General features: G+C 42.2%; 2 protein-coding genes across 2 annotated transcripts in view; one reads left to right on the top strand and one right to left on the bottom strand.

The window, feature by feature from the left end:
• si:dkey-172j4.3 (diacylglycerol kinase eta) overlaps nt 1-7,732 on the top strand; it is a 72,093-nt gene extending 64,361 nt beyond the window's left edge. Inside the window, exons 25-31 of the mRNA XM_040140318.1 lie at nt 801-935; nt 1,863-2,026; nt 4,766-4,871; nt 5,923-6,012; nt 6,762-6,875; nt 7,086-7,206; nt 7,493-7,732. Of these exons, the coding sequence (XP_039996252.1) occupies nt 801-935; nt 1,863-2,026; nt 4,766-4,871; nt 5,923-6,012; nt 6,762-6,875; nt 7,086-7,206; nt 7,493-7,545 (783 nt within the window). The 3' untranslated portion in view covers nt 7,546-7,732. The remainder of the gene's footprint in view (nt 1-800; nt 936-1,862; nt 2,027-4,765; nt 4,872-5,922; nt 6,013-6,761; nt 6,876-7,085; nt 7,207-7,492) is intronic.
• A 5,659-nt stretch (nt 7,733-13,391) lies between these two features.
• On the bottom strand, nt 13,392-21,885 carry zgc:92429 (uncharacterized protein LOC445063 homolog). The gene is made up of 11 exons (XM_040140335.1): nt 21,616-21,885; nt 20,676-20,725; nt 20,533-20,589; nt 18,647-18,801; nt 18,256-18,359; nt 17,180-17,232; nt 16,574-16,644; nt 16,035-16,137; nt 15,122-15,241; nt 14,393-14,455; nt 13,392-14,202 (listed from the first exon to the last, which is right to left on the bottom strand). The coding sequence occupies exons 1-11, from the start codon at nt 21,677-21,679 to the stop codon at nt 13,786-13,788; spliced, it is 1,257 nt and encodes a 418-aa protein (XP_039996269.1). The 5' UTR covers nt 21,680-21,885; the 3' UTR covers nt 13,392-13,785.
• Between the last annotated feature and the right edge of the window lie 329 nt (nt 21,886-22,214).

The following is a 22,214-nucleotide window of genomic DNA, read 5'->3' as shown; positions in this document are numbered from 1 at the left end:
GTTTACGCTCTCAGTAAGTTCACTCCTCTCCTCGTGTATTTCTCTATCACTTAGACCACTCAGCTTACACAGAGACATTTCTATTTGTTAGATCTTCAGCTGATACCCCTGTGATTAAAGTGATTTAAAACAACTACAACATTAGAAAACACTTCAGTTGTTAGATAGCTGGTGTTACAAACAACCTCGAGCAACACCGAACATTTCTTCGCACCAGCGTATACTTAGATTGTTTATTTTAGTCTCCTCAACCTGAAGTGAATGAGAAACAATCCTTTCCTTTTCAGTCACAGACACAGTATTTCAATGGTGTCTTGTGACTGCAGCTTAATGAATTTTGGGTTAAAGCAGAACGTCACAACGGGAGATGGGAACCTGACGACTTAGGAAAAGTTAACCGTTTTTGGGGAATGGAATAGAATAGAATGGAAGTTTATCGATTGTGATGGGCTGGATTTCAACCTCCTGTTTTGAGCCGATAATCAGTCCTGTTGTTTTACCAGAATTAAGCTCCAGTGCACTTTGCTGACTCTAAGTCTGGAGAGCAGTCGCATGGTTCAGCTGCACCAAGTCTCCAGTCACATCACCCTGTCAAGCAAACGTGTATAAAATAAACGTATTCAGCAGGCACATTTGGTAGAAGAATGCTCAATGTCCGACAGCAGAGGACAGAGGAGGTCGAAGCAGGGAATAGCTGGGTATAAAAAAATAATAGTAATAAATAAATAACTCTATGTATGGGGGGGGGAAACAAGCAGTCTCATCTGACAAGTGCTGTTCTCTGCTCTGCCGTGTCTCAGTGCCGTCAGGTAAAGATCACCATCCTGGGGGAGGAGGGGGTTCCTGTGCAGGTGGACGGAGAGGCTTGGATCCAGCCGCCAGGCATTGTCAAGATCGTCCACAAGAACCGGGCACAGATGCTCACCAGAGACAGGGTAGAGTCCTACTCAAATATGAATTATCTGCCGTATTATATAGTTGGAAAGTTATGTGTGTGTGTACTGCATGTGACTACATTCCCATGTGCATATGTATATGTCTGCTATATGCATATGAAAAACAACGGTACTGGCTCGACAGGGTCTTCCTTTCATAAATACTGCAGCCGAAAAATCGGCCCTCAGATCTCCGGCTTCAGCTCCCTGCCCATGTTGTTGACTCTTTCTATTTCGGGGATTTCTTGAAACGCACTCACATCCACTGTGTTTGTTCTCTCTTTACATTGCTCAAACCTTTGAGAGCTCTCTTGAGCCGAGCACATTCGGGCAGTTTGTTTCCATGGTTTCCCTCCTTGAGGACCGCGGACTGAAAAGATTTTGGATCACTGGATTTATCCCCCTTTTTTAAAAGGGGCTTTCAGTCGGTGAATTGGCGACGGTGAAGTTTCAGGCGAGCATTGTCCCTCGCTGGACGCCCGAATGAGCATGAATATTGGCAAGCTGTTAAATTAAATTCATACACGGTTGTAACAAAACGTCTTTTTCTTTCCTTCTTTCGCTCAAGTGCCTCAGATTCAGAGATAAAAAGACATGAGGTAAAATGCGCATGTGGTTACCGGAACCTCCTCTGCTCGTCCTTCAGATTGCTACCTTGAGTAGTCTCTTTATGTCTACACCAATACGCAGTACGTGAAGAACGTGATTCGGGTGTCAGGTGGCTCTTCGATTCGACTGCTTTAGCGTTTTTTGTTTTTTTTGTTCTTTTTCAACCGAAGCAGGCTTTTCTTTTAAGAATCCATGCTGTGCTTGACTCAGTGTTGAAGACGAACAGACACACAGATGAAATAAATTTCCCCCACATGAATAGATAAATGACACGTGCCTAAAACTTCTCTCTCTCTCTCTCTCTCTCTGCGCGAGCAGGCGTTCGAGAGCACGCTGAAGTCGTGGGAGGACAAGAGGAAGATTGACAGCTACCGCGCCACCCGGCCCCGCCTTAACTCCCAGCAGTCCATGGAGTACCTGACTGAGGAGGAGTGCGCTCAGGTTCAGCAGCTGGGCATGGTGGCTGACACACTCATCAACAAGTAAGAAGCAGTAACACACTTTCTGTGGGGTGCGCAATGTGAAGTTTGAAGTCTTGTTCAAAGACATTTTGACGGCAAAAAAAAATAAATAAAACGTCTCATCCTCACTCTACTCACGTTTCAGACCTCAAACCTTCATCAAGATAAATATTTTAACTGATGAAGGACTGGGGTCTGAAATGTCGCGAACAAAGTGCATTTTTGATCCAATGCACCTCTCAATAAATAGGCTGTTAAATGGAAGACAGATGTGTAATACGAGTGGTAAACTCGGGCAAGTTTTTACTGAGTTATCGTTTCAAAACGTGATGTGTCGACTGGCAAACAATGGACAAGGTCGGTAGTTCAGATACTGTATCTATTTAACTTGTGTATACGGTTGTATGCAAAGGTTTGGGCACCCCTGTGAAAAGAAGTGAATACAACCCCTGCAGCAAAGAGACAATAACTTACGAGCCTTTCTTCAAGTGTCAATGCACTGTTACTTTTTATTTCATGAACTTAAAAAATACAAAAAAAATTAACTGCTGCATGTACAAAAAGTCGATATTTAGTAACCCCCCCCCGGCAGATATCACAGTTTGCAAACACTTTTTTGTAGCCAAGCTAAGAGTCTTTCTGTTCTTGATTTTAGAGATTTTCACCCACTCTTCCCTGCGGATCACGTCAGGTTCTTAGATATTTTTAGGTTGTCTTACCCACACAGCAAGTTTAAAGATCTGCCCACAGGTTTTCAAGTAGTTCATGGTGGATTTTGAGGCCTGCTTTGGACCATCGTCCTGTTGTAGAAGCCAGCCTCTCTCTTTCTCTTTGTGGCCAAAAAGCTCAATTTTAACTCCATCTTTCCGCAGCACTCGCTTCCATAATGACCCTGACTTATCCAGAGGTTGCTTTCCATACTTCAGACGTAGGCTTTTGTGATGAAGTGGCAGGTAAGGTTTCCTTCTGGTGACTCTTCCACGTTCACAGTAGAACTGCGCACCACCAGCCCTGTGTCAGCCAAACCTCCCTGCAGCGGGGGGTTTCGCTTTGCCTCTCTGCCCGGCAGGCGTGCATCGCTAAATGAAAGTTCTCTCTGTCTTCTAGAACTTGCCGCGACTTCCACACTTCCCCTTAACTGTCATGTCTTAATGGCATTTCAGAATTGCGAATCACATTTCAAGCTGAAAGGGCTTTTATGTCTTTTTATAGCCTCCCTCGCTTCGTAGGCATCATCATTTACCCAGGGGTGCCCAAACTTTTTCGCATACAACAAGTTTATCTGCCATATATCTAATAGATCATAAATTCCTTCATTTGATGTGAAGCTATTGTCAGTTAGGCTCAATGCTTCCTGTAGATGTTTCACCTACCAGAAAAGGGAAGGGATTATGTGCTGGAAAGCTCTTACTTTGACAGCGGCTTAACAAAGGGTGAAGGAATGTCAGAGTAGACGTGATTGGAGGTAATCACTAAATGAGAATAGCGTTTTATTGAAAAAAGACAACCTCAGTGCAGCAGAGTTGAAGTATGACATTACTCCGTTTTTGTTTTATTGCTGTGAAAAGGTTCACTATGCTGTCAGATTGAAATTGGAGCAGATTAGAAAACAGGGAGATGTTTCACTAAAACGTGATAAAATGTTACCTATAAAATCCTGGAACAATTGGCATAAAGAAAGGCGCCGGACAAAAGAGACAAAGGATCATTTAGTTTTTTGTTACACCACCCAGAAAGTTTTTCTTTTTTTAATCTTCCCACTCTCTTCAAAATTTTGCACAAACACCAGTCTTTTATTTAAGTCTGTTTTCAAATGTGTAAATGCTTGGTTGAGTATCTTCAGTATCACAGTAACTTACTTCCACGGTATACACACACACACACACACATAGCACATAAAGGCAAGTTTCCTGTTTGATGATCTGCATCTATTTGCGCTTGTGTGTTGAGAGGATAAAGGGGTGGGGAGAGAAGGTGGCCCTACATCTTGGGATTCTTTTAACCCAACTGCAGTTAGCTTGCTCGTTTCCTAAGTTTTTCCTCTGCGGCGCCGAGGAGCCATTTTATTTCTCTTTTTCGCGCTGATAAACCATTCGTGTCCCCCTGCAGTCTTCCAAGTTTGTCTGGTTCACTATGCTCTTTTCAGCCATGTCTGCAAAACTGAATCCACCCACTCAGGGCGATGAGTATTTTAATTACATTAGTAAACTCATCTCAGAAGTCGAGAATTAGTCCTAACGGGTTTTCCTCCGGTCAGGGAAAGTAAGGGATGTGATTTGGGGAATTTTGAGAACAACAACAAAAGGGATGCGTGATGTTTACACTTCTGACATTCCCTAAAAAGACTCGAACATTAAAGTTTCTGTGAAAACAAAAAATCAAAGTCACTTTGGGTCGATGTGGAGAGGGCAGATGGTTACATAAAGTGGTGGGTATATTTTTAACTTTGAAGTAGTTTAGGTTTTTCTGAATTTCTGAAAGATGGGCTTCCTGAAAAACGGATGTCTTTTAAACTAATAAAGCCTTTTCAGTTGTGAAGTTTTGTCATTCATGGGTCACAATTGTGTCCGTGTTTCAAATCCACGTACAAACCGAACCCCGAAGGAGGTTCCATAGACAGAGAAAGGAACCGGGCTTTTGTCCCATCAACAGGCAAGAGATAACTTGTTGGAATAATCACCATAATTATGCCCTTTCAGCTTGTTGCAATAATAACTACAGCTCTTTCAAGGCTGTGATTTCCTCCCCCGTACCCCCCAGGATTCGTGAGGCAGCCAAGACCCACAAGCTGGTGGAGCAGGAGTTGGCTCATGCCGTCAACGCCACCGCCCTAGTGCTCACCGAGGCCAAACTGTCCAGTCCCGAGGTAAGACACCGAGGGGGACAGATGGACAGACAGATGGCTGATTTGAGTGAGGAAACGGAGAAGTAAAGCATGCAGGTTTTCGGCAATATACTCGGGTCTCATGTCAATTTACAGGCAGTTAATTTTGCAGCCTGTTAAGCTGAAATACATCGGTTACTTCATTTCAAAGACACAGCAGGCTTTCCAGTCTGATTTTACATGAGGAAAAAATGTAACCATGAAGTTGTTAACTATTACGAACTCTTATTTCACCCTGCTACTTTTCACAGTGGCAGAATTCTTCCGCGGGTTGTTTTTATTTCCGCATGTCCTTTTCCCAAAGTCTGCTGGGAGTTCACAACGCGGTTTTTCCCAGTGACCGGTTCTGAGCCGTTTATCTTTACAAAAAGTGTCACTTTCAATTTAAAAAAAAAAAAAAACAATTTGGAAAAAGGGCGAAAAAGACTCGGGATGAAATAACATTTTATAATAATGAACTACATTTAAATTATTTCAAGTTTTAATGGTTATAATTTTGTCAGCATATGATTATTCATTTCAGGTCTTATTTATTCGTTTCATGTTGAACACTGTGTCTAACGTCTTTGTTTGACAATAAATTCGCATCTTTCTTTGAACTGCAGAATCCAGTCTATTGCAAGTCAGGATATTCATAACTCAGCACTTTAAAATCCCACAAGCATGTTTTTTTTTTTTTTCACAAATTCTACATTTTGGGTCAATTTTTGTAAAAAAAAAAAAATCAAAAAATTCGTGGTGTTGTAGTAAAATTACCAACTGTCCAACTGCAAAGATGAAACCCGGAGAAATTCAAGTAATACATACAGTTTTTGCTACAATCTGTTGCACTCTGACTGCAATAAATAAATCAACAGAAAAAATATGTAACAGCTTAATTGTTCTGATATTTTCGTGATTTGCTTACTTGGACAGTGGACACAGAGGTGTATCGTCTGTCCTCTTAGCTTCAGGCCACTTATTGCACGTTTTATTAATGGACATCTTTGGCTTTTCTGATGAAAAGTTAAGTCACTAATTTGTGCATTTTCAGTGCCTAAGTCGCAGCACAGCGGTGGAAATTGTCAACAGCAGTAAAGTTCTCCAGGCTGAGACCAGGATGCTGCTCGATGGAAAACTACTGGTACCACTCCGCAGTTTCATCCACGTCCTCTCTCCGTTGTTTTCTTTGTCTCCCTCGTCTGTTCTCTTTCTCTTCGCTGTCTCCCTCTCTGTCTCTGCCCAAGCCGCTCGAGCCTTGAGGCCTCGCATTCCAGTTTCCGCTTGTTGGCTTTGGTCGGCTTTTGTTTGCTATAGTTTTATTTAACCGAGTAAGGAAATGAAGCTGTTTTAACAGTAGCCCTTTGTGCAGAAGAGCAAACATAATGACAGCACTACGGAAAAGCACGACATGACAATGTTTCGTACAATAATATTCCGAAGATACTTTTTCATTTGTATCCAAAAGATCGTCTCCCTCTCTGTCCTGCTCTTATCTGCCGTTATGTTTGCTTCCCTAAACTTACTTGCAGCCGGGGAGATGAGATTAAATGATTAGACACAGATAAATAAACCATCAAACAGAATTCAGTAGCATAATATGCAAATTACTTTTAGTTTGAAAGAATTTGCAATGTGCCCCAACTTTTGACAGATTTGCAGGTTAACAGATGTTTACTGTTTACGAGTATGTGAATTTTGCAAGTTATGCGCAGGAAGTTAAATCTAAGTCATCTTCAGATGGCAGAGCAGATGTTAAAGTTTCCGGGCAGAATTTTCTTTTTTTTTTTCTATCTACATGATCAAATATCACATTATGCCTGTAAACTTCAGTTGTTTAATAAACTCTTCAAGAACTTTTTTACCAAAACCCTCTCTCCTCCTCCTCCTCAGTCGGAGTCCCCGGAGGAAGAGGAGCTTCAGTCGACCCTGAACAGCCTCAGTGCCGAGCTCCACAAGCTGGACGACATCCACTGGATCTGCCCGCTCATGCAGTGCTCCGAGGAGGTGGGGAGAAAAACTGCATGTATCTGTTTGTGCATGTGCTTGAGAGAGGATCCGCTGTATTACCACAGCGGACACACTGCCAGTGTGACCTCTGATGCTCGGTCCGCGCTGGCAGCAGCCCATCCGCCCTAACTTGTAACGGTTCTCCAGAGGCGAGTCTCTTATGCTCCATTTTTCGAAGTTCCCAGCGATCTCTGCGTCTTTCCACAGGACCCGGGGAGGGGCACCAGTAAGAGCAGCAGCAGCAGCAGCATGAAGCTGAAGATCATACCCAAGGTGAAGAAGGAGAGAGAGAGGCTCCACAAGCAGAAGTCCAACAGCTCTCTCTCAGGTAAAAGATCAGGGCAGAGCTTTCCGCAAAGTCTCAGGCCCGCAACATCTGAATGTGCGATCGCGCTTCAAAGCCGCGGTAGGCAAACCGTACGAGTTAGCTTTGTCAGCGAAGGGATGTTCAAGCCAGTCTGCGGGATCGGGGTAAGAACCGATCCAAGCATTTGCTGAAAGGTCAATAGCATCTCTGTCGAGGTGGCAGTATTGATCTCTTTCTTGTTGCTGGCAAAGAAAAGTCGCGCACAGTTCCTCATTTTTATTTCGGTTTTTCTCTCTCTGTGCTGCAGGAACTTGGGATGTCAAAGGTGGGGTCTGTGAGGCGGATTCCTCAGGCAACTGAGGTCCGAGCATGAGGTGCTTTATGACTACCGCCCCCGTTACCCTGAAAACCAGGGGTTAGGAGCACCCCTCCTGTTCCCCCCTCTAACAGCGACGCCCAGTGGCTTGCCAGAGGTGTGAGGAAGAAAATGAAAACCATGTTCCCGACTTTAATGCCATTTCCTCCCTGTTTGACTTCTTTTTCCTCCTTTTTTTGCAAACGGGGAGGATTTTTTTTTTTTTTTTGTCCTGTTTTTTATTGATTTTTTTTTTTTTTTTTTTGTGAAGGGGCTTGGCTTTGCATTGCATTGCTTCACCAGTGGCGTTCTGCTTTTGGTTCTGTTTACCCGCTTGAGTTAGGAAGCGGGCGTGGCTAGCGGCAAATCAAACAGAGGACGAGGGAGGCCTGGAATGACAGCGTTCTCCTCGCAGACGGTTTTTTTGACAAAGAAATGTGTTTACGTGGTGCTCTCCTTGCATGTCGAGTGCAGCCATCTTATTTTATATCTACTATCATACGTTGTTGTTCTTTTAATTTTTTTTCTCTCTCTAACTTTAATGGTTTTATTTCTGAACTTCTGACTTAGATTTTACTTGAGACTTTCTAAGAGTATTTATTTCTCGATGCTACTGCCATGAGAACTCCAACGGCAACAAATCAACAAAATGAACAAACTGAAAAACATCTCAACCTTATCGTCTACTGAACTGGAGAATATCTTAAATGTTGCAAAAAATATACTGAGGAATGTACTTGTGTGGACTTGTATTAACCTGTGAATAATGATAATGTTAAATGATAAATCATATATGATTTCACAAAGGTTCTATTGTTGTGGTTCTAAAGTGGTTCTTAATAGGCTGTTGTGTGACTTGTGTGGTCCAAGGCTTACGCAGCCATGCTGTAGAAATAATGTTCTTTACGGTGAGTCATTTCATTTGGATTTTAAATCATTGTGAAAAGATGCGACTGTGGGATTTTAAAGAACGGTACATCCTTCAGTTATTACCAGGGTCGAGTGGGAGTCAAAAAATCTTATCCCACTGTGCAATTTTTTTAATTTTTTTTTTCTTTGACTTCGTTTCTCGAGGACCCTTTCAACGTACAGTACCAGATGAAATGACTCAATAAGTCTGATATTTCTGGCAGTGTACGGTGAGGGTGTTTACAGAAGGAGGAAGCATCAAGGACACATTAACAAAACGTTTCAGCTACTCAGCGTATTACTCCTACTTTGCCATACTCCTGATTGTATATCTAATATAAGAGTCAGTGGATATTTGATTTTGCCTTGTCTGTGGTTAAAAGCTATTATTATCATTGCTATTATTACAAAAATATATATATATATTTTTTTTGCATATCTTATTTTCCCAATGGTAATGTGTGAAGCTGTCCTGGCTTTGCTGCTTCCCCCTTGGACAAACTCCTCGGCCACTGTGCATATAATCGAAGCCAATTAATGCTGTTCTGTGTGTCCCTGCATGCATACGTAGCCTTCCTTCGCCTCACAGTGGGGGCTGAAGTTGCCTCATAATAGTGAATTTTGGCCTGTTTGTTCCAACCAGTGGCATTTGTGAGTTGTTGTTTTTTTTTTTGTCTGTTTGGTTGGTTGGTTCTGTTTTGTTTTGTTTTGTTTTTTGTTTTAACCTGCTTGTCGCTCCATATTGTTGGGGTTTAACTGCAAGACAACACTGGAGAAACGTGTAATCTACCAAAAAAAACCAAAAAAAACAAAGAAAGAAAGAAAACCCCACACACTTACATGTCTGTCAAATACTTTATTGTTTTGTCCAAAACACTTCCCGAGAGTGTTAATTCTCTGCCCTCACGGTTCTCCAAAGCAGGTTATAACAAACAGCAAGACTTTATTAATCTGAATATTATTTGGCCTAGCTATGGCCAGAACAAGTATGTGAAATGATCTTGGATACATGTGCTGCTGTTTGGACGTGGCTGAAATACTGACGTTTACGAGTTTGTAGAGACAATTTCTACCCAGGTTTTACAGTAATGATCCTTTAAGGGAATACACAAATATTTTTGGGAAATTCGCTGTTTTTCTGTATTTCCTCAAGATAGACAAGAAGATTAATATTTTTTTTTTTCATCTTTGTGCACTCAGTAATGAGATCGGACGAGAAAGCTCCCAGATGTGATTAGCTTAGCGCAAAAAAAAAAAAAAAAACCCGACAGGAATAATTGGGAAACATTTTCCATCAAAAATAAAATATGCAATTTACATGTATGTTATTAGTTAGCAAAATGTTTAACAGGAATTCCTAGAGTCAAGGTTTTTTTTTCTGTGTGTCTTATGAAAGTCTTTAAAGCTAGCAACGTTACCGTGAGGACAGGACCTCTGAGAGGCTGTACACAGTCAAGGAAAAAGTTCAAACTTGTGAGCCAACTGCTTGTTGAACCACATTTTCTTTTACTACAGGTGTTCAATATACACACACAGTAAATAGGACAACTTTTTTTGTTGTTGCAAGGTTCCTTTGACAGAGCTAGGCTAGCTGTTTCCCCTGCTTTCAGTGCTGTGTCATAAGCTAGGTTAAACAGATCACGAAGCTAACTGTGTACTGAATGGACAGAGATGAATTTTACCTAGTTCTTCTCATTCAATGCGCTATAACAAGGCAAAAAAAAATGTGAATAATTATCACAGTATTAGTTCAAAGGTTTAAATTGCTAGGACGTAATGAAGTGACGTTTCACTAGTTTCGATCAGACCTGAGTCAAATGGTAGCTACAAATGCTCAAACCCAGTAAGCTGTGCCGAGTGCTAATTGTGGAGTCAGCTACGTCGTCTAAAGGTTGGAATAAACTACGAAGAACCACGGAAAAGTATTTCATTGTATCATACGCAACTTACCCAAATTTGATTAGTCACGATTCAACTCCACAAATTTCGGAATTGCAAAACAAAAAGGACAAAACATGAAAGGACCAGTGTGTAGGATTTAGGCGGATCTATTGGCAGAAATGGAATATAATATCCATAATCCTGTTTCTTTGGCGTATAATTGCCTGAAACTAAGAATCACTGTGTTTTCATTAGCTTAGAAATAACCCTTCATATCTACATAGGGAGCGGGTCCTCTTCCACGGAGCCCGCCGTGTCGCGCCGCCGTGTGTCTACAGTGGCCCAGAACGGACAGACCAAACACTGGCTCTAGAGGGGGGCCTTTCACGTTCTCACATTACCCGAAGGCCGCCGTGGGGCCTCCTGTGTGCTGGGAAAGTGAGGCGTGAGGCGCGGGGTTATTCAGTTGCAGCCTCACCACTAGATGCCGCTAGGACCTACACACCGGTCCTTTTAACGCCACCGTCATCATCCAAAATACACTTTGACCCAGGTTCTGATCAAGATGAACAAAGGTATTTTGAGATTCAACCTGAACATTACGTCCGTGAGCCAGGCTGTAAACTTGTAAAGGATCATTCCTGTGCTTCTTCCCGTTCACGTGAAGGGTTGGTTCTTGTCACTCTGTTATTTTACCCATTTATCAAACTAACCCGAGCTAACCCCTTGACGGGGCGGCGTTACCGTGGGGCGTTGCAGATGCTCAGATCTGGTAGGATTTTTGCTACTGTATCCATAGTGTGCCAGCTCTACGCTCTACACCTTAGAGGCTTTAGTGGTGTCGTGCCAAGTTTGTACCGAGTTCAGCGGGTTATGGGACGTACGAGGTGTGTGCAAGGGGTGTGAGAATGTGTGAGCTATTTGCGCTTCAGGTGCGAAAGTTGTTGTATGTCGTACATTTCAAAGTTTACTGTATCTTGCCTTGCACTTTACGAAGAAGCAAATGTAATGGGAAAAAAAAAACCACGTTTTGTTTATATGTGTGTTTGTGTGTGTGTCTGTGTGTTTAAGATTTCGAGTGGTTACGAGTGTTTTTATTTGGGTTTTTTTTTAATTGATTTAATGACAAAAACTTTTATTTATAACAAATGTATACGGACAAAAGTGTGTTGATAAAATGTAATATATCTAACCAAACAAAAAAGAATGATAAATATATAGAGATGTATACACACGTTTATTCCATCGGTGGTTGTACAATTAATTTCAGAGCAGCTTGAGGCCTCCCATCTATCACAAATGTTATTACATGTGATTGCGTGTCATTCCACTGCCGCAGCACTGTCTTTGAAATTGTCTTTCCCATGTTACACCAATTGGTATTGAAATAGTTTTCTAAAAAAAAATGAAACCAATGTGAAAGGCATTCTCACTTTAAGCCAAAGTTATTGAAATTCTCCAGTGTTATTACAGACTATTAATGAATCGTTTACAAAAAAAAAGAAAAGAAAGAAAGAGATGTCATGTACAGCCTCTGTTTAGCCAATATTTGGATGAAATTTTTGTGTATCAATTTTGATTTGATTAGCATTTGTTGTGCTGAAAATGACCACAAAGATGTTTGGGGAACACACCTTTGTGGGAAGCCATTTTAGGATGAAAAGTATTTCCCTATGTTTAATGGTCTTTTAACCAACTATTTCATAATTAATTCTTTTTTTTCTTTGTAAACCATGTGTCACTTTTTTTTGTTTTAATATTTTGGCTTTTTTTTTTTTTTTTCCAAGCGATTTAAAAAAAATTACGTTTTTGGACTGAAACTCATCACGGAACACGGAACTGAGAAGAAAAACGACAACTGAGAAACTGAAATGAACCCAGAGTTTCAAAACACCACGTTTGTGCAACAGTTTTCCATAGACAACGTTTAGTGAATGCAGCCTTATATCTCGAGACTGTGCGCGCAATGCTGGGAGCCAGACTAGATGTTGCACGACCTTGTACGTTGCGAGGTGTTTTATTGTGTTATCGTGTGCAGTGTGTATCAAAGACAAAGTCAGCGCAACCCTTTGGAGATTAAATGAATTATTGAAATGTGACGCTGGTGCCGTGTGTTGATGCTTGTCCATACTTACAAAATCCAACATTTAACTCTCAGGCTGTGATGGTGAGTAAATTCCAGGTGTTATCAGGTGCTGAAATTTCATTTATGTATCAATGCTTTGCTCCTATTGAATTCAGCTTTTGTTTACCTTGCAGGCGGAGACAGATGGAAAGGCCTCAGCCTGCTTCAAACGAACTTGGTCGCGCAAGTGTGTCATCCGTCCGCGTCCGAAGGTAAAAGCGTTCTATAGCTGTTTTCGACCGGCCACACTCAAAGGCATCGTGCTGCCTCCTCACCCTCGCTCAAGGAGAACTTGGTTTGTTTTTCAGATTTTTTGTAGGACCCCCGCCTTCAAACACTTTCGGATAGCCTCTCCTCTGCAACAGGCGGTCTCGTCCCTGGTCAGAAAACGGGGGTTCCGGACCCCGCGAAGCCTGATTTGTAGTTGTGATAGGGGGGTTATCTACAGTGGGTGTGCGCGCGAGGGGCCAGACATCATAGACTAGTGATGTTACGCTCGAAGCAGACTGCTCGACAAGTTATCAGCCTTTCAAGGCAGCAGTACCGCAGCAAGATGTTCTGATGCCTCGCTTCACCACACCAGAAATCATGTGACGCTTTGATCAAATGAGCCATTTTAAGCCAGTTTCTTCTGAATTGGCATTATGGAGGTTGAAGAAAGACTAAGAAATCCTCTGTTTTTCATCTCCACTGTAAACCCTCTGTTCAGAACAAACTTAAACACCAATAGGAAAGACGCTTGTTTTTGTTATTATGAGCCCTTTGTAAATCTGGACAATGTCAGCATGACTAACGAACTAAAGGCTAATCCAACCTAAACTGTTTTGTTTACAGCAGCTGCATGAATAATACCAGTGGATACTCTGATGAATCATTTATCTTTCTGCTAAAGTGTTTTTAGCTGCAGACTTAGACAAGAAGACAGAGAAACGGACATAGGAAAGTCTTTTTATTTCTTGTTTTGAAGTTGCAGCCAGTTGTGTCTGAATATATTCACATTTTAGGAGAAAGACATCCCTTCTCTAGCACTAGAATTAAACAAAATATAAAGGATCCAGTGTGTCTGTCAACCAGTGATGTAAGTAACTTGTTACTAACTGCTTCCAGAGAATCAGCCTCTTAAATTCCTCTCGAATGACCTGCAAAGTACCACAATTAATGTGGATTTTTCTTTTAAGCTATGAAACATGGAGTTGGAATCTAATTATTTCCAAAATAAACATTTGATTTTCCTCAAAATTAAAAAATCAGTTTCAATTATTTTTTTTTTTCTACCCTGCTAAGGCAAATCAGACCTGATCAGCATTTTTCATTTTTCATTTTTCAGGAGTCACTCGAGATCGGGCATGTCTTCGTATCCTTCAGCTTCCTCCTGCATCCTCTTCTCCTCCTCCGCCTTCCTCCTCTCCTCCATCGCCCTCTTCATTTCCTCCTCCAACTCCTTCCTCTGTAAATTCTGCATCTCTTCCGCTTTCTTCTCCTGCTCATCTCTGTCCTTATCCTGCGTTTTATTCTGCGGCACGTCATAGGCCCACTCCTCATCGGAGTCACTGATGTCGTCGTCGTCGATGTCCGAGTTGGGCTGGTAAGACTCCTTGGCTTCAGGGAAGGAGTCCTCTACGGGCTCGGGCTCCGGTTTGTGGTTGGGGTCCTCCAGTTTGCCCCAGGCAACCTGGTCGGCCTTACGCAGGGAGATCTCCACTTTGGACGGGACCATGTTGACCGAGCTCTGTTTGACACTGATCACCTGGGGAGAGTCGGCATTTTCTATAATTGTGGAAAAAATTAGATGAGATTTTTGCACTTGTTGCTAATGAGGCTTCTGTTGTTTGACGCTTGATTCTAGAGAAACCTTGAAACAAGTCGAACCGCATTAGTTACAGGTAAGCTAGTCTCATCCTATTGGCAGACACACGTAGATGTGGTTCGGTACTCACCCCCCACAGGTGGAAGTCCCTCTTGAAAACCTTATCGTTCTCGAACTGGATTTGACACGAGAGCTGCAGAGAAGCGGGAAGGGGGAGGAAGAGAGGAAGCGAGGTGAATGCATTATCACGTTTTAATGCATAAATGTGTGCATTGTTGACTGTTGCCTTTTAAAGCAGCCTATGTGTTATATTATTGTTTCTTGTATGCTAGTTAAATTGTGCCATTTCTAAATGTGTTTTGGTGCCGCTCCGTTCTTGAAGACATCTTGATCTCACTTACGAGTACACGATTAAATAAAGCTATATGCCGTAAATTAAGCCTGAGCTAGTTTAGTTTGAACTCAGGTTTTTATCAGTAAATGCTTCAGTAATGCTTCTGTAAATCGGTTAAGTGCTTGTCTCTATTGCTAACTTTATCCATAGATGCTTCAAGCTAAGAGTGCCAAAGTTATTTATACAAGTGCAGCACCACTTTCTAAAAGTTTATAATCTGTAACTAAAGGCTTTACATGGTTAACAGATCAGCTAGAAACCATTAACAAAGAAATAATTCAATATAATAACAAATAATTTACTAAGGCTTAATTGATTAGTTATTAGTTACTCATTTAGATGAGTTGTAGCCACTGTGAGTGGTTTCAGATTGACAACAGTTTCATCGAGGTTTCCACGGACGCACGGATGTATGTCCACGCGGTCCTGAGTCTGGTGTTTGACCGCGTGGCGCCGCGCGCTCACCACTGTCCGGTTGGCCTCTATGCAGGAAGACTCGGGGTTTGCGTTCTTGGCGTAAATCGTTACGACGACGTTATTTCCAGTCTGGTGCCAATCATGTCGACACGCCACCTTCTTCTTGTCCTGTACACACACACACACACACACACAAAGACAGGTCAGTCGTAAAGAAGTAGGCTGGATGTGTCCAAACACTAAATCTGCTCTGAAACCAGGTCCTAACTTTTTATAAGACTTGACAGGTGAGACCATTTTAATCCTGTGTGTTTTTCTGGCACATAATTTGAAGTGTCAGTTCTTCACAAACACTTTTAACGTTACTTCTCTTTTATAAGTATTATTTTTAGTAGCGATGGAAGAATATTAACAGCAGAAATACTTCATTTGGACTCTGAATGAGGTATTTCTGCTGTTACCGACATTGTAATTCATGTAATTAAAACAGCGAACAATGAGCAGCACCAGTGGCGCTGACAAGTGACAGCCGGGAGCTGTACTGCGTAGACAATGTGTAGGAGTGACAATCTGCCACTATCATAACGCTCATTACAGCGTATGACATTCGCCGTCTTTCTGCGGTGGGTGGGCATCGTCCCCCTCAATGATCTGATCACTGGGGGCGACTCGCTTCGCTTGCGTTTGAAGTAATTTAAAATCACACATGTTCTCCCACTTCGGCCTGTGTTCAGGTCAGCTCTACACACCAGTCCGCATTCAAAAAAAAAGGGGGGGATTTTAAAGGTTGAGGCTGTTTTTGGTGCCCTTGCTATTTCTGTACTTCAAAGATACTTTCATCTCCCACTGACTTTAAACCAGTCCCTGATGTCCTACAAGAACAAACTTAAACACCAATTAAAGTCAAATATGGCTTGATCACAGATGATGCCCCCCCCCCCTCCCCAGGTGGTGTATGTACCTGTTTTGGGACCCAGCGGTGTTTCCCTGTGCTGCAGCCCTTCTGGTCGAGGAAAGCGTTGAAGTCTATCGTTTTTATGCAGCAGCAGCTCCAGTACTTGTACCTGAACAAAGAACAAAAAAAAACAAAACAAAATAAATCAATTCAAGCAATTCAACGTGCAGCAGTTTAACCGTATCGATGGAGGAAATGGGGGGGGGGTACGGTTTACGGGGCTTCACGTGTTTCGGAGAGAAGTGGCAGTTTTGATTTTACTTCAGAAGCCTCTTTTATTTCTGATGTTGCAGATTTGTTTGGAATTACTGATCTTTATTTAGCTTTTATGTTTCTTGCTTTTACACGGCCTTCAATTTCGTTTTGTTTACATCCTTCCTTTGTAGAAACCTTCTAATTATGGTTTGAAAAGAGAGTTATGCAAATAAAGATTGCAATTACGATTTGTAGATTTCGCACGGGGCCTCTGTTATTTCCGGAGTAAAGACCCGGAAACGTGCAGCAGTAATGTTAACTCTCTGCGTCGTCTTGTGTTTGTTTCTTACCCCTCGTGGAAGACGGGTGCACCAGGGTGGTGGGTGCAGACCTCCAAGTCCGTCTCCGGGCCTTGATAGACCTAAACACACACACACACACACAGAATTCAAATGACCGCAGTGTCAAGGTCAGCTGATCAGCAATGTTTAACAGATTACAGTTTCTCAACCCCGGGGCTTCAGAGCCAAAGTGGGGACGTTTGTTGTGCAGACGTGGTCACAGAAGATTTCAGGTGTCCTTTTCGATTCGGAAAGGTTCTGTTAAAATGAAGAGGAGTCTATAGTCTTAATATTAAAAAAGTTATATTCAAATTTGCATCATTGCTCAGTAACTCAGAGATATAATTAAGAACTTTACCTGAATAAATGTAATTATATGTGTTTGGTTTTTTTTTTGGGACCTAAAACTAAAAGTCATTGAGCCAGCAAAGGTTGAAAAAGTGACAGCGCAGTTATGGGTCATGTGTTGTTACCAGTCTCGTCCAACAGATGGAGCTGTTAATAAGCTTTAAAAGTATGAAGCAGATGGACGTGTGTGTGTCTGTGTGTGGGGAAAATGCCGAGAAATCCACACACACGCAGACACGTCCATGAGCAAGTAACGACGATACTCACTGTTTTGCATCCTGTGTTCTTGCATCTTGTGCCTTGCATCACAGTCTGAGTCTCTGTGGGAGGAGAAAGAGTCAGCGACTGTGTCACGCTAACCACCGAGGCCGTTTCGGTCTGAGCCTGAAGCTTTGTTTTCCTAAGAAAACAAGTGAGAAAATCCGCCAGTGCAGTAAAGATAAATCCGTGTGTTTCCAGTTCAAATGAACTTGTTTCAAGTGCTGTCCGACGCCACTTTTTTTTTCTTCTAATCCTACTGGAAACAGGTTGAAGTACTGGTGGCGCGCCGCCAGATTTTTTCACTTGTTTGAATAAAATGGGGTTTTGTGGGGGCCTCAACTCGACACAGAGGTTCCTTGATAACGCTTTGATTTTTGCAACATCTAAAACATATACTGCAGGCAGCGGTGCACAAGAACACGCTACACACAAATTAATGGACTTACGCACACAGTTGTTTTTGTAAGGATCGACTCAAAGGTTAGAATCTTCTTAAAATGAGAAAACACCTGTTGGTGCACTATGAATAATTCAACCTGTTTCCAATACAGATCAACTTGCTCTAAGTACTTTTCTAATATAAAGTTTCATTCCTGACTTTAGTTCAGCGACCTGCCGTCTTTTGTCTTGTTTCAAATATAAATACTGAGTCTCGGAAAACTTTAAAGACAATTTATGTCTTTTGGAAAAGGGTTTAAATATTTCACCTGCACTGGAGGATGTTTGGAATAAGTTCAAAAATCTGAGAGAACACTAAGAATCTTTGGCCTTGTTTTCCATGTAACTCAACTGGTTCCAAATATTTTCTTGATTCCAGTCCAAGAATCTGCCTTATTTTGTCATTTTTATTCAAAACCTTTTAACAAAATTTATCATGACAATATAGATGTTTTTCTTGCTGCACTGGAAGATTTTGCTTTTTAGAAATTGTACAACTTAACTGAAGTCTGAAAATGACTTTATAAAATTGAGATTTTTAGCAGTGTGAAGACCAGAGATGTGTTCAGCAAAACAAACAATAAAAAAAAGCGAAGTTTGGTTTTGGATGGAAGAGGTCCTCTCTCACACAAACACACACTGACCTTTCTGCTCTTTCTCACTCCTCTTACTGATCTCCAGTTTCTCCAGCGCCTGAGCCAGGGATGCAGACACTTTCTGGTGCAGCTTGGTCATGGGCTCGTCTGAACTGCACACACGAACACACACACACACATTCAAGTCAACACAGAGACGGGTGCTGGGAAATGAGCACGCAAGCTCGGATACACACACACACACTGTAGCATCGGCACAGGTCTGCAGAGCGACGCGCGGTGTTATCAACTGAATTATTTATTCCGGGGATATTTATTCCGGCAGCTGCATGGGAGTGACAAGGGGGTGCGTGCACAAAGACAAATACTTATGCAAATTTAAAGGAAAGAGGAACCTTGTCATAAATGAGAGCTGAATTTGAATTACACACACACACACCTGGGTCTCTCTCTCTGCAGTTTCTCTGCAGATTTGGGTCCCTGGTAGATTATCTCTTGGCCGTTGGTGTGTTTAATCTCCCCCTTATCTGAAGTCACCTCCGGCCGCAGAGGCTCCTGGGGCTTCTCGTTGCTGTGGCGCCCGACGGTGCAGCCCTGTTTCGGAACGAGAGAGGTCACTTCGGTCTGGGTTAGAGGAGGAGAATCTGCACAGTCACCGGAGCCTCAGATACAATTCGTCTTCTCAGTGGAACTTTCTGGATTTCAGTATCTGTTTGGCCGGTTTACAGAAAGCAGGGGGGGGTCAGACTTCAGAGTCATGTGTTTACACTAACACCTACTGTCCACGCAGTCCAACATCTGGGAGCGTTTTTTATCTCCTCACCTTCCTCTTTACTTCCGTCTAGTAAAATGGTATGAGAATGAAATGGAAAACCTATTTTTCCCCACGTTCTCTGGGGAACCATTTACAACCCTTGGGGGGTTCCTTAAAGAACCTTTATGTCAGAAATGTTTACTACATAATCCGTCACAGAGGAAAATGACTGCAGCTGCCGCCTGCTGCACCACACGGTACGGTACCTTACGTATCTGTACCAGATACGTCGATGAATTCATCTCTGGATCCTGTTAAATCGTAACAAATGCATAACATGTTCACTAAAGAGGACGACAGGCTTATGGCTGGTGCTGGCTGGTATGATTTTTAGAATCACAGTGAAACTTTAAAGGATAGGTTCGCAGTTTTTCAGGTCTGTCTTAAAACAGCAGTCAGGTGCACATAGGTGCAACGAAACAGTCGCCGCTTGCTGTATTCACTCCTCCTATTCGTACTGGCTGTTAAAAGATCCCCTCAGAGCACATTTTCAACACGGGAGATGGGGGGGGGGCAAAATACACAGTCCTGGTTTTGCGTAAAACCATTCCAGTATTTATTGGAAGCTGATATGAGGCTTCAACAGGTCTGATTTCTGTCTTCTTAGTACAAAATTCCCTCTTTTTGTTACTTTCCTTCTACTGCAGCTCAGCACGGAAACACTGTTTGGAGAACACAAAAAGAACCCTGATTCATTTCTTGATCGAGCCACGAGTAAAGTAATTTAATTACAATTTGAGGAAAGTAATGGATTACTTTCCTGCTCACAACGCTGGCCAGTCTTATATTGATCTCTTACATCACAAAGTATTTTACTATTACGCTTTAAAATCGCATGGAAACTCCTGTTATCTGTGTGTGAGGAAAAACAACATCTCCGACGGTAAATACATTAATAAGACATCATGAAATACCAACCTGCATTAATGCAAAAATATAGAATATAATCATGAAGTTGTGAAATAAATCCGATACATCTTAAAACTCAAAGGTCTGTTTTTTATCTCACACTAACATCAGACTCGAGAATTCATGATATCAGAATATTATAACATTGATACCAAGTCTTGTTTTGAGTATTGATGCTCGTTACTAGTGATACGGACATTTGTTATTTACTATTACAAGCTGCTGCCTGGAAGTTATTGAAGGAAAACAGTCAAAAGGAATGGCTGAATGTTTTCAGAAACGACCTCAAATCCTGACACTGCTCTCCCCTACATGATTAAGCAGCTTTTCATAATAAAAAAATGTATCTGTGCCAATATTCATATTTAATTACGATACCCTGCTTGTTATCACATCAAAAACTAAATCTCGAGGAATCGACCGCCCTCAAGTCTGAGGGCATTTCACATGAGCTACTTGTGTTTTTCAGTATTTTCACCCCCACGTCTCAAATATTCCCCCGCGTATCAAATTTATACAGTAACTTCAGCCTCCTCGCCTCCTTCCTTCATTAGAACGAACCACAAATATTTACAGGAACGTGTCTGACCCTGAGCTGTTACCTTGATGGAGAGAAACTCTGAGAAGTCTGTCGTCCTTTTCTTACAGCAGGACCAACCCTGGAGAAACACACACAAACAACAAACATGTTTACATTTTTGGATTTCGTGCCGAGAGATAAAGGTTACTGGTGAATTGGTTTTACCTTCAGAGCATCGTGGAAGATGGGGACTCCCGGATGGAAGAGGCAGGAATCTTTTGGAGGAAAAAAAAAAAGAGAGACACCGTCAGTCTGTATATGGACACACAGTCAGCAGGGTGTGCCAGCTGTTCGCAGGGGTCACCGGAGCTGGGAGGCAGCGTGTGTGTCCCATAAAAGGAAGCCGGGTGCCAGGAAGATGGCCGTCTAGTTCAGTCGTCCTCCCGGAGACACATGGCTCACCACGCATGCTAGGCTGGCTCAAGCTTTTTCTAATAATAAGGACACGACTTCTTTGACGTCGCGCAAACCAACACTTGGTTTATCCAGATATTCTCAGACTACAAACCTGGTTTCCTGTCATATACGCCTGTTGTGTTCTCTAAGAGTTGGTTTAAAAACCCAAATTGATCTCTAGTCATCCACACATTTAATTTGCAAATGAAGGAGAAGGAAAACAGAGATAAATCAGGTCATATGAGCGTACTTGCAAAATAAAAGGGGATGTTAATCCAATCTTTGAATTAAATAGTGTTTTAGTGATGGTTACTGGTTTTGGAAAAGTTGCCCGGGTTCATTTATGTTAGCGAGACTAGCTTTTAATCATATAGTCCTTTTTTTTTCAGGAACTAAGGAAAAGTAATCCTGATTTCAGCTATCAGGTGATATAATTTTGGAATATTACAGGTTTTCATTGTGCTCTCTTACATAACTGACCAAACAAAAAAAAAAAGAAAAAATTGTAATTAGGAAAAATTAAAGCAACTCTGTAAACCGCAAGAACACAAAAACAACCTTACATGCTGAATTTCAGGGTTTTGTCTCACACGCTTCATCCAGACTGACTTCACATCCAAAATATTCAAAACAGAGCAGTGTGGCCTGAGTATAATTTAAAAAACTCACTGAAAAAGAACAGATACAGAACCCGGCAGCAGGATCTTACCTTCCTTGTTCTTGTCAGCGTCATACTCCTGTCCACAGCCTTTGTTGTAGCACAGCAGAGCCATGTTGGCCTGTTGGTTTCTTCCTCGTCTCTCTGCGGTCCCTGTGTATTTGACTCTGGTTCAGATTCACTTCCTCCAACCTCTCCTGGTGTTAATGCCCTGGTCGGACCTCCAGAAGTTTCTCCGGACAGGAGCAGAGGAGAGATCCAGAAGGAGTGACCGCCTTCTAGGATAAAGAAGGCAGAAAGAGAGAAGGGGGGGGGGGGGTCTCTCTTTCTGTCTCTCTGGTTCGGGCCGGGCTGAATGAAAGATAAAAATAGCAGCCCCCCCCCCCGGTCTCAATTTACAGCTGTCAAAACTTATCTGAAGGCGGGGGATGACATTCCTCCTGGTGAGTGTCGGCTGACACAAACAGGCCTGCTGTGGCCCGACAGCCGCCGCAATAGGACGGACAGCTTGTGGGTTTCTGTCATTCTCTGCCACTGGATCCACTGTGGACTGGACAAATCCTGGGACTGCGCAGAATTTGTTTAATCTGCTTGTAAATGTGAAAGTGACATGTTGTGGTTTTATGGGAAGTTGCATGCTCTAACTATTA

This window comes from Xiphias gladius, chromosome 12 (assembly GCF_016859285.1).
Source record: "Xiphias gladius isolate SHS-SW01 ecotype Sanya breed wild chromosome 12, ASM1685928v1, whole genome shotgun sequence".
Classification (NCBI taxonomy): Eukaryota; Metazoa; Chordata; class Actinopteri; order Istiophoriformes; family Xiphiidae; genus Xiphias; species Xiphias gladius.
Note: the sequence above shows the minus strand (reverse complement) of the source record. Positions and strands in the feature narration are given on the sequence as shown.